The 12,746-nt window shown below is 46.3% G+C and overlaps 2 protein-coding genes across 2 annotated transcripts; one reads left to right on the top strand and one right to left on the bottom strand.

Annotated features, from left to right (window-relative positions):
• Positions 1–3,001: 3,001 nt before the first annotated feature.
• On the top strand, positions 3,002–9,631 carry TRUGW13939_08432 (uncharacterized protein; the record flags this gene model as incomplete). Its single annotated transcript, XM_035491566.1, has 4 exons — positions 3,002–3,306; positions 3,367–3,658; positions 3,717–7,907; positions 7,958–9,631. The coding sequence occupies 4 exons, from the start codon at positions 3,002–3,004 to the stop codon at positions 9,629–9,631; spliced, it is 6,462 nt and encodes a 2,153-aa protein (XP_035347459.1).
• Positions 9,632–10,174: 543 nt separating this feature from the next.
• On the bottom strand, positions 10,175–12,178 carry TRUGW13939_08433 (uncharacterized protein; the record flags this gene model as incomplete). The annotated part of the gene is made up of 4 exons (XM_035491567.1): positions 10,175–11,462; positions 11,521–11,620; positions 11,692–11,882; positions 11,988–12,178. 4 exons carry the CDS (start codon positions 12,176–12,178, stop codon positions 10,175–10,177), a joined length of 1,770 nt encoding a protein of 589 aa, XP_035347460.1.
• Between the last annotated feature and the right edge of the window lie 568 nt (positions 12,179–12,746).

The raw sequence follows: 12,746 nt of genomic DNA on the forward strand, positions 1-12,746 counted from the left end.
TGGTGGTGTAGTAGTGGCAGTAGTAGTGTGGTCGTCAGGTAGATGCTTAGCTGAGTCGGTGAGGAGGAAGGCGTTGCCATGTTGGGCTTGGCTTGTTGTTGTCTGTGTTTACGCCGCGCCCGTTTGGGACTAGCGCGCCAGCCTTATCGATAACGCTAATGCCACCCAACACGACAAGCTTCGTGTTTAAATCTTTCCTCTCAAGATAACAGGATATTCGGCTTTTGTTCCAATAAGTTATGAAACGAAGCTAGCAGAAATTTTTAAAAAAAATTGATAGAGGATGATTAGTCCAGAACCATGACGGAACGTGATTAATTGATGACTTGTGCAACTACTAGTACGGTCTACTGAAGCCAAACCAACCTAATATGTGCTCCGGGGACCCTTGAGTATTAATTGATGTTATAAGTGAGCACAATAATAGTAATCAACAAGTTAAAGCACTGGAAGCATACGAATTGTCGCCCACAATTTACACTTAGATTGTGGGCAATTAAGCGTTAGTACACTGTAGTAGACCACGACCTATTTTAGAAAACCTCATACAAAAGTGTACGAATATAATAGCTAACCGCAAACCTCACTGCGAAACAGTTTGATCTAAATGTTGGACTATGTAAGTTAACTCTTATGGATATTATTATCAACTGAATACCTGTTCTATGAGAGTTATTCAGTATAGAAATAACCTCACGAATACTTTGCCATATAGAAATGGCTACTGGTAGGAACATGAAGAATACACCCTAGTTCTTTTTAAGTTATTACTAAATAACGAGCCCATGTACCCTGCGCTAATCTTCCATGACACTCTTGGAGGTGCCACATTTGACATGTGTCACACATGTTCGTCACGTCATCCTATTACTCAACAAAGCACATGAATCAAACTAGAGCATCAGCTGATGCCTCTACTAGAATCTATTTTAATTTAGTTTCATGGTTCAAAAAAAAAAAAAGGCAATTGTGGAATACGTCATTGACTACCACCCAGTCCATAAACAAGTCTTCAGCCACGATAGATCGATGGAATGCAACATTAAAAAAAATCGAATGAAACCGTATCAAAAGCTCGCAGATTTTGTGCTCTTCAGCCTCACAGAAATCTGCGACATGATTTAGAATTATTTTTCCGCTTGCAGCAAGACATGCCCAAAGCGGAAATGGACTTACATTCCACACATCCCAATGGAGTCAAGAAGCACAGGCCACATACTCCCTTTCAGCTGGCCACTTAAATATATGTCTTGGCGACCATAAGCCTTCTACCTGGCGATATTGCTGAATTTTCCAGACCTTGGTTAAGTTCCCACAATAGACACCTCACGGCTGTCGCAAGGCTCTTTTCGACCAGCTTAGTAACTTCAACTTTTTTCCTTTTTCCTTTTTCTTTTCTTCAATTTAATCAAGTTTTCGTCATTTTTTACACTACTATGACGGTTTGTGGCAACATTGAATGACTGAATGCTACACCAAGTTCTTGTGAGAGTCTCCTAGTGTTGGCGATAATGCATAGTCGGCGTAGGCAAAACGACAGCTCTTGAAACTATGGCTTTTTTTTCTGATTATATCGCAATATCTCGATGTTACGAATCAAAGTATGAACGTCTGGGATGGTGCAGCTCGCAGATATATGTGGGAATGCAGCGTTGATTTAAATTAGAAGCACGGAATGATGGAAGTCTCAGTAGTCTGATATCTCTGAATAGTGAATCATCTAGTCCGCTTGTAGAGATGCTTGGGTGGGATATTGTTTTTCGTAATCGTTATTTCACGCAATTTTGCAAATGTCTGTGATGTCATAATATTTCTTGAAAGTCCGTATATTCACCGAAGTTCATGATGGTGATGTTACATTCCTTAGGATGGCCAGTTAGCCAAATCCCGGTTTTGTAATGGTGGCAAGAAGGGATGTGAGAGTAGAGGTTCCGAGGAAACCTGGAAAATATACCCTATCTGGGGTCATATTTTTGTAAGCAACTTTTTTATAATTGTAAAAATTAAACAAATCCGTGAACAACAAAACTCTAGGAAGAAAACGTCTTGCTATGCAGGATAGGGCTTATGGAATTCACGTGACGGATCGTGGATGCTGCCGGGCCGAGCAGAGGAATCTTCGATCTTCGCACCTCATTCCATACCGATCAAGATCTCGTTATCCTCCAAAGAATTTTCAACCGCAAGCGGCTGATAGGATGCAGCCAATGGCATTCTATTCTACTAGACTTCACTGTTGCTACTTTTTCTCTCGTGCTGAGTGTCGTGCTTGTAGGCGAGCTACTCCACCCGACGTATCTGGGAAACGCCTCTTCTGGCCAATCTTGTGGCTTCCAGTGAGCCACTGATTCCTAGAGATGTCTGATCTGGTTTTTCAACGCTTGGCATATATAGACAGTTAATGTCGAGGTCATTTTCAACGGATGACCCGCTCCGTAGATCTCCACCGTTACGGTGTCATTCCTTTGTTCAATATTATCCACATCATCTTGAGCGTTAGGATCTGTTGTGGACCTGTATTGGAACCCCTTCTTCCCAAAATGTCCGCTTTCCTAAGCCAAGATAACCTCCCCCCGTCCGAATCGCTCGATTAGGAAACTTCCTAATTCTAGAAGCTCTTCGTTGCCTTGACGGACCTCTCCTGGGTTTTACCGCTTGCAACGTCGCGCCTTGTAACGTCACAAATTAGTTTCCATGGTCCGGACTAGGTTTTCATACGTTCTAATCCATAAAGGCCTTCATGGTACAATTTTTGTAGAAAATTTCTTTGATACAATCACAAACTTGTGGAAAATATACTCGTTGCACCTAGCATCAACCATCAATCATCCTCGACCCGTCAGTACCAGTACGTGATGACAAATACATTCTAGAGTGCTTCAAAACAATACGAGGTCAATTTCCAGCTAGAACGAGTTCTAGTAGCTGGGTCTTTGCAGGCATAGGCCTACAACCCCGGCTCACTTTTGGTCATTTAGATTCTTTGACTCCTGAGTTAGACATGACTCAAGGAGCAGTCATGGAAACAACCAACCGAGTATATGTCTTTGGTGACCAAACCAGCGAGTTTGACTCCGGGCTTCGCCGTCTCATCCAGACAAAGAACAACAGCTTTGTCACGTCTTTCTTTGAAAGATGCTTCTATGCATTACGGCATGAGATCGCCCAGCTTCCGCCATCTGATCGCAAAACGCTCCCTAGATTCACTAGTATTGTCGATCTCCTTGCACGATACCGCGTGTCCGGGCCTAACCCTGCGCTCGAGAGCGCATTGACTACCATTTACCAATTGGGCTCATTCATTAGGTAAGTCAGACGTGATTTCTATGGTAATAAATGATCCCGAAATATCTGACCACGTTTTAGTCATTATGGAGACGGCGGGCATATTTATCCCGCTGCTTCTGAGAGCCATGTTATTGGACTGTGTACTGGTCTTCTTGCATCCGCGGCCGTGGCTTCATCGAGAACAATTGGTGAATTGATTCCAGTTGCGGTCGAGGCCGTTGTGATTGCTCTGCGCCTGGGCCTTTGCGCTTTAAAAGTTCACAACTCAGTCGGCCGAAGCGAAGGTTCGTCTCAGAGCTGGTCTGCAGTAGTTTCTGGAATGGAAGAAGAACAGACCGTTGAATTTATCCGAGAATTCTCTACTAATAAGGTAATTTCCAAAACGAAGCCCCCGGATTTTTTCCTCCTCGGTATACTAACGGCCATAGGGTCTCCCTCCATCTTCACGCCCGTATGTCAGCGCAGTGAGCTCGAACGGCTTGACTATTAGCGCGCCGCCTCGTGTTTTAGAGGAATTTCTCAATGAAAAGTTAGCCAAAGATGTTAAGCCATTCCGCGTATCAGTCCACGCCCCTTTTCACGCTCCACACCTGTACGGAAAAGAGGACGTGGACTGGGTCTTGAAATCCCACGACTATGGATCATTCACCGACTATTCAGTACACATTCCAGTTCTATCAAGCACGAGTGGACGCAAATTGGTAGTCGACAACTTTGAAGATCTATTGAGAGTTGCCGTCGAAGAAATTCTTCTGGAACAGCTTTGCTGGGATAAAGTTCTCGATGGCTACACCTCAATTCTCAAATCCTCCGATGCAAACAAATGCGTAATTGTGCCCGTTGCAACCGCCGCATCTTCGGGACTGTTGACTACACTGAAACGTGCTGGCATTCCAGATGTCACATTGGATAACGGACTGGCAGAACTTTCTAAAAATCGCGAAGACTCAAGGTCCACCGGAAGACCCGAGCAATCTAAAATCGCTATTATCGGAATTTCTGGAAGGTTTCCTGAAGCTGCCAGCCCAGAGCAGTTTTGGGACTTACTCGAACGTGGCCTTGATGTTCACAGAGAAGTGCCCCCAGACCGATGGAATTGGAAGACTCACGTCGATCTTACCGGGAAGAAGCGAAATACTAGCCAAGTCCCTTACGGTTGTTGGATCAACGAACCAGGCCTGTTTGACCCTCGATTTTTCAACATGTCTCCTAGAGAGGCACTTCAAGCCGATCCAGGCCAGCGACTAGCTCTAGTTACCGCTTCTGAAGCCTTGGAAATGGCTGGATTTGTTCCGGATTCCACTGCTTCAACCCAGAAAAACCGCGTCGGTATCTTTTATGGAATGACTAGTGATGATTATCGTGAAATCAACAGTGGCCAAGACATTGACACCTATTTTATTCCTGGAGGAAACAGAGCCTTTACGCCCGGCCGCATCAATTATCATTTTAAATTCAGTGGCCCTAGCGTCAGCGTGGACACTGCATGCTCATCAAGTCTAGCAGCTATTCATGTCGCCTGTAACTCACTATGGCGCAACGACTGTGATACTGCTATTGCTGGAGGTACCAACGTGTTGACCAACCCTGATAACCATGCTGGTCTTGATAGAGGCCACTTTCTTTCTCGGACCGGAAACTGCAATACCTTCGACGACGGTGCCGACGGATACTGCAGAGCTGATGGTGTTGGAACTGTTGTGCTAAAGCGCCTTGAGGATGCTCTAGCCGACAAGGATCCTATCCAGGCTGTTATTGCTGGAGCATACACGAACCATTCCGCCGAAGCTGTGTCAATGACTCGCCCTCACGTTGGTGCCCAAGCTTTCATTTTCGACAAGCTCCTCAACGAAGCGGATATAAACCCGCATGATGTCAGCTACATTGAGATGCATGGAACTGGCACCCAAGCTGGAGATGCGGTTGAGATGCAATCAGTCCTCGATGTCTTTGCTCCTGATTATCGCCGCAAGCCTGAGCAGTCGCTCTACCTAGGATCGGCAAAAGCAAACATTGGACATGGAGAATCATCATCGGGTGTCTCAGCCTTGATCAAAGTGCTTCTCATGATGCGCAAGAATGCCATTCCCCCTCACTGTGGCATCAAGACAAAAATCAATCATAATTTCCCAACTGACTTCAAGGAACGGAATGTCCATATTGCTCTCAAGTCCACTCCTTGGATCAAAAAGGAGTCTGAGCCACGAAGATGTTTCATCAACAACTTCTCTGCGGCTGGTGGTAACACGGCATTGCTTGTGGAAGACGCTCCTTACCGTCAAGCTGATGCTGATGCTCAAGATCCACGCTCAACGTACGTGGTGGCCGTGTCTGCTAGATCCCAAAGCGCACTCAAGAACAACATGAAGAATTTGATGGAGTACATCAGCAACAATACATCCGGTGCGGATGAAAGTCAATTATTAGCCAAGCTTTCTTACACCACAACTGCCAGACGCATCCACCATCCTTTCCGAGTCATGGTAGCAGGGAACAGTATTTCGGAAATGCAGCAAGGTTTATCTGCTGCTGTCAGCCGGGAAAGCATCAGTCCTGCGCCAGCTGCAGCTCCAAACGTTGGGTTTATCTTCACGGGACAAGGAGCCCAATATGCCGGTATGGGCAAACAGTATTTTGAGAGTTTCTCTCAATTCCGCTCCGATATTCTGCGCTTTGACGGAATTGCCCAACGCCAGGGATTCCCATCTGTTCTACCATTGATTGATGGGAGCACTCCTATTGAAGAGTTGAGCCCTGTTGTTACACAGCTAGGAACAACATGTATGCAGATGGCCCTGGCTAACCTGTGGATGTCGTGGGACGTTCGACCTGCTTTCGTTATGGGCCATAGCCTGGGAGAGTATGCCGCTCTTCATGCTTCCGGAGCCTTGACAGCATTCGACGCAATTTACCTTTGCGGATACCGGGCTCAACTTCTCGAAGAGGAATGCAACATCGGAACCCATGCGATGCTCGCAGTACGCTCTGCTGTGAGTGAGATCACGCCTTTCTTGAATCCAGGAGTTCACGAAGTTGCCTGCATCAATGCTCCTGGGGAGACTGTCATTAGTGGCACATGCCATAATATTGATGCTCTTGCGGAACAATTTGTTGCCGCAGGAATCAAGGCAACAAAATTGCAAGTTCCTTTTGCTTTCCACTCCGCCCAAGTTGAGCCTATCTTGGAGAAGCTCCAAGATGCTGGCAATGGAGTTAGGTTCCATAAACCCTCGGTTCCTTTAGTTTCCCCATTACTTGGTGACGTTATTACTGCCGAGAACTATGAACAACTTGGTGGGAAATACTTGAGCCGCCACTGCCGAGAGACCGTGAATTTCCTTGCTGGTTTAGAGGCTACTCGACACGCGAAGCTCATGAATGACAAGACAATTTGGATCGAGATTGGATCTCACACAGTCTGCTCTAGCATGATCAAGGCCACTCTCGGCCCTCAAGCCAACACTGTCGCGTCACTTCGTCGCAATGAAGATGCCTGGAAGATTCTATCTCAAAGTCTAACATCGGTGTACCTAGCTGGTATTGACCTACAATGGAAAGAGTTCCACCAGGACTTCAAAGCGGGCCACGAGGTTCTTCACCTGCCCGCGTATAGCTGGGACAACAAAAACTATTGGATCGACTACAAGAATGACTTCTGTTTGACCAAAGGCGGAGACTTAGTGGAACAAGCAGCCTCTAAGCCTGCTGCCCAAAATCTCACCATTGCAGCCCAAAAGGTGGTTGAGGTGCACAACGACGAAAACACAGCAAGTGTAATTGTCGAAACTGATATTAACGATCCACTTTTGGTGCCTGTTATTCAAAGCCATAAAATTAATGGAGCGGCTCTTTGCCCTTCATCATTATATGCCGATATAGCTCAGACATTGGCAGAATACCTTGTTGACAACTTCAAGCCTGAATTGAAAGGCCTTGGGTTGGATGTTGCCAACATGCTTGTTCCAAAGCCTTTGATTTACAAAAATGCCGGACCACAGCTTTTGCGCATCTCTGCTACAGTCGAATGGAGCTCTCAACAGATCCCACTCCAGTTCTATGCTGTCAATTCAGAAGGAAAGAAGATAGCAGACCACGCCACCTGTGTAGTCAAGCTATTTGACTGTGATGCCGCTCGTGATGAATGGAAGCGTAACTCGTATCTGATTCGTCGGAGTATCGACCGTTTGGTCCAGAGTGCTGTGGACGGAGAAAGCCACAAGCTAGGAGGCAGAATGGCCTACAAGTTGTTTAGCGCATTAATCGACTATGGTGATAACTACAAATCGATGAAAGAGGTCATCTTGGATAGTGAGAATTACGAAGCCACTGCTCGCGTCCAATTCCAAGCCGAACCAGCCAACTTCCATCGAAACCCGTTTTGGATCGACAGTCTTGGTCATTTGACCGGGTTTACGATGAATGCGAATGATGCTACGGACTCGGCCAACTATGTTTACGTTAACCACAGCTGGGACTCGATGCGCTGCCTTAAGAAGTTCTCATCCAATTCAACATACCGGAATTACGTGAGGATGCAGCCTTGGCAAGGTACTATCTACTCCGGTGATGTCTACGTCTTTGAAGAGGACGAGATTATTGCCGTATACGGAGGAGTGAAGGTAAGATAAATTGCCCTTTAATACATGGAACAATATCTAACATCCAGCAGTTCCAAGGAGTGCCACGTAAGATCCTCAACTCTGTGCTTCCTCCAGTAGGCGGCACACAGACAGCCTCACGAGCACCCACTAAAAAGGCGGCTCCTGCTCCTGTTACTGTCCCCAAGCCAAAGACTATAGCGAAAGCGGTTAATCCGGCAGCAACCAAGTCATCTGGTCCTAGCATTGTTGTACAGGCATTCAAGATACTGGCAGAGGAAGTTGGACTGTCTGAGTCTGAACTGACAGACGACCTTGTCTTTGCTGACTATGGAATCGACTCCTTGTTGTCCCTGACCATCACAGGGAAGTTTAGAGAAGAACTGAATGTTGACTTCGAATCAACAGTCTTCATTGACCATCCCACAGTCAAGGATTTCAAACAATTCTTGGGCCAGCAGACTGTATCTCCTACGGATAGCAGCGAATCGTCATCAGATTCATCCGTCTTTGACGACTCGGGATCGGCTTCAGGCTCATCCACCCCTGGAACCCCCGGCACACCTGCCGATATCAATACTCCATCTGTCAAAGCCGCTCCAAGTGACCAAGATAACAAAACTTTGGCCACTATCCGCCAGACTTTGATCGAAGAGATTGGTGTGTCGGCAGATGAGTTGACTGGGGAAGCTAACCTCGGGGAAATGGGCATGGACTCGTTGCTCTCTCTGACTGTGCTTGGAAGACTGCGAGAGTCACTGGATTTGGACTTGCCAAATGAGTTTTTCATTGAGAACCCAACCATGGATGACGTTGAGACAGCGTTGGATCTCAAGCCAAAAGCCCCAGCGGAGCCACCGACACGAATCTCAGTCCCACCATCTCTTCCTGCAGCAAGCTCATCGCCCAAGACCTCGGAGCTCGCACACCCACCTGCATCATCAATTCTACTTCAAGGAAACCCAAAGACAGCAACGGCAACTTTGTTCCTCTTCCCTGATGGATCTGGATCGTCGACTTCGTATGCGACGATCCCGAAGATCTCACCCGATGTCTGTGTTTATGGGCTGAACTGTCCCTACATGAAGACTCCCGAGAAATTGAACTGCGCTCTTCAGGATCTCACTGCTCCATATGTAGCAGAGATCAGGCGTCGCCAGCCAAAAGGACCATATAACGTGGGTGGCTGGTCAGCAGGAGGAATCTGCGCCTACGACGCAGCCAAGCAATTGGTCTTAGAGGAAGGCGAGACTGTGGAAAGACTGTTCCTTTTGGACTCTCCCTTCCCGATTGGCCTGGAGAAGTTGCCTCCACGCCTGTACCAATTCTTCGACACCATGAAAATATTTGGTGATGGCAAGGTTCCCCCACCCAAGTGGCTGCTTCCTCACTTCCTTGCCTTCATCGATGCGCTGGATATGTACAAAGCAGTCCCTTTCCCCAGCAGCGATCCTAAATACGAAAGCCGGCTCCCTAAGACATATCTCATCTGGGCAAAGGATGGAGTATGCGGGAAACCTGGCGACCCCAGACCTGAACAAGCACCGGATGGCAGCCATGATCCTAGAGAAATGCTTTGGTTGCTCAATGATCGCACCGACCTTGGACCCAACGGCTGGAACACCCTTGTGGGCGAGAACAAGGTGGCTGCAATCGAATCCATGTCGGGCGTGAATCACTTTACAATGATGAACGGTGACAAGGCAAAGGAATTGTCCACATTTATTGAGAAGGCTTTTGAATAAATTATTCTTTTTATGGCGTTTGGGTGTTGCTTTTCGGCGTTTATTGTTTCTGTTTCAATTATTTCCTTTGTCTTGGTTTATAAAATATGCTTTGTTCACGTCATTCTTTCCCGAGGCAAAAATGGGTTGCTGTTTTATCTTTTGACAACTTCTATTCGACAAATGTATACATGGAACAAATTTGGGCCTGTTCGAAACAGTGGCTAGATGGATAGGATTTAATTTAATGAAATGAAAATTCGTTCTTACTGAATTCATGTTGGAGTCTTACATAGTAGTGAAGCGGCCAGGGAATGGCACCTCAAATGTAGAGATCAATATATGCTCGTTAAACAATTTAACCATTGATTATTAGATTAAACCAGAAGATAGGTTTCAATGTTTACCACATGTTACAAGTTACACAAGTATTATCATAGACAAAGACATTATTATGAAAGTCCACTGCACTGCCCTCTAAATAGGTAGGATTGGCCCCTACAGTTCATAAAAAAAATATTAAACGCTACTAAATACACACGTTCTATTCATTTAACAATCGGATTAGATGACAGCGAGGAGAACCATCCCAAGTATTGCCGCGGAAGACCACGCAGCGGGAGAAAGTGAGGTACTCATGCTATGAGCGGTTGGAGATGTGGAGGCGGAAACAAAAGTCGAAGAAGGCAAAATAACCGACGGCGAATAGGTTGATGGAGTTTGATTGTCGATTGTTCCGTTCCAACAGTAACGTTGGAAACACTGGCTGCAAGCCTTTGGAACAGCAGTATCGGTTCTGTCAAACGATCGACTGAGAATAGCACAGCCCACGCAAGTGGTCCAGTTGGAATCTAGCGTACCATTGGCCTGAGTGGCAATATTATAGCCATTCAAAATGACATCGTCGCGCTTTGCGTTGGTGAAACCACTTTCCTGCGAAGACATATTCGACATGTAGGTAACGGGATGATTGGGCAAGTAGACGACCAAAGGTGCCGGCGTCGTCAGATTAGAGCTGTTGCAGCCGAAAAATGTCGGATGTGTATTGAGGCCTAGGTTGATAAAGGTGTTTTTGTCTGGAATAGAAGGGAACGATGTATCGTTGGCAAACCCTCCAAGGGTACGCTCATACGTGGTAACAAGTGATGTGCCATTGGGCCAGTAATGCGGATAGGGGTGATTGGTAGTGTCGACAGCAAAGATAACATCCACATTGCGCTTTCTCTGAATAAGCGGATTGAATGTAACATTTTCTAGTTTCTCGCCACCGTCAACTACGGTGAGTCTCGTATCCTGCGCAAATGGTGATGAATCCTTGTTGTATTGGTAGAATGGGCTGGGATCGTAGGCTGCAGGACCATTCACTGTTGAGTTAGTGGAGCCGACGGCACTAAGATAGTCTTTCAAAACATAGGAAAATAATTCTGCTTCAGATGAATTGCTCGGTAGCAGAGGAAGAATCTGAGTGCGAATGATGGCGGCGATATCCGTTCTATTCTCATTCCATGTGTCACTGGATGTACCGGTGATAAACCCAGCATTATCGAAGCCACGCACACAAGTTTCATTTTCTGGAACTACCCCATTCACAAATCGAGTCCCTAGATATTCTAGTGGCGCGAATCCATAGATAGAGTGGTCATAAGTGCCGAACTCCCAAGGAGAGTAGTCATAGACCGGTTCTTTCAAGGTGGGCAAGTCTTCGGACTTGTCAAAGTATTGACCATCAGAAACCACTAGAGGCAATGGCATATCCCCTTCTTGGAAGGCCTGGGTCTTTGCAATTGAGGACCAGGTAAGGTCGACTCCACCGTGACTAGCATTGAAGGAAAAATAGCCTTGTATCCGACCCCTACAAAGGTTAGTTCGGATTATTCACTTTCTACCGTCAACATGGCGAGTGGGATTACCAGAAATCTGGGCTACTGGTCACAAAACCAGCATCCTCCTTTGCCTTGACTTGGGCAGTGATATTACCCCAAAATTGTAGGGGGTTCACGGTAGCCGGGCCTACAAGTACGTTCTGAGAAGTAAAATCCTGTTAAGTGGAGACTGCCGTGAAGTTGTTGATAAAGACCGACGCGAGCAGCCAGGAACCTCCGCTAAGAGTTGAAACATAAGTGGCCGACTGCAGTAGGCCACCGAGCTGGCCCTTAGCAGTTGCACCCTCGGTGCGGTTGTCAAGGCCTTGAGAGCACCGGCACCATTCATGAATGCATCGAAGCCGCCGCCCGATATGGCAATACCAATATTAGGTAGGTTGGATGAGTTACTGGCGTGGCTCTCGATTTAGCTTGATGCGTCAAAGTCGTTGATATCAAGTTGTCCAAGAAACTCTTTCACGGCTGGCACGGTCTTGCGACGCCGAGTCTCCAACCAGGATGTTTCTTCGGAGGAGAGTGTCGAAGCGCTTCGAATACTAGGTCGGTCTTCCGGGCAGGCAACATGGACCGGGGCATAACCATTGGGGGTATTCGGAAACGCGCGATAATCAATACTCACGGCTTGGGAGGCCTCATGGTAGCCTGACGGAGTATTACCCGCAGTTATACCTGAGGTATGAAGCATTAGCCAAATGTTGTATAAATCAAGAAGAGCGGTGATCAAGTGGCACCTCCCCAACTTCTACCACAGACTTACATGGTAAGAGGCTTAAGCTAACATGGATTAGCAGTGTAGTGGATTTCATAATTTACACTCAGGACGACTCTATTAAAGAGGGATGATAAAGTAATAAATTTGATGGTAGAATGGTCTTGGTAGATTTCGGGGATGACCTCTCTATTTAAGCCCTCGAAATGCCCTGCATTTAACAGCGGAGTCTAGCTGAGCCTGCTAGCTAAAATATTTTCGTATTTTTCACGGCCGTAATTCTATCCATGCGACTTGACACCCTTTGGGGCGAGGTTAACAGCATTTACTCCTCGAGAGTGGATATGAAAAGGTTACCGTATTAAGTTAGTGCCATATCACTATTGAGCTAAGCTAATTTCGGATTGCACTCAATTGTCACCTTTTTCCTTTAACCTCAAGATCAAAAAATGAATTTGAGGAAATATATTCATATATTTCAACTTGACATACATCTTGTCGCCAAAGTACTAATGATCAAAAAGAAGTGGCATGTAAATTTAGT

The sequence above is a fragment of the Talaromyces rugulosus genome, chromosome IV (assembly GCF_013368755.1).
Source record: "Talaromyces rugulosus chromosome IV, complete sequence".
Taxonomy (NCBI): Eukaryota; Fungi; Ascomycota; class Eurotiomycetes; order Eurotiales; family Trichocomaceae; genus Talaromyces; species Talaromyces rugulosus.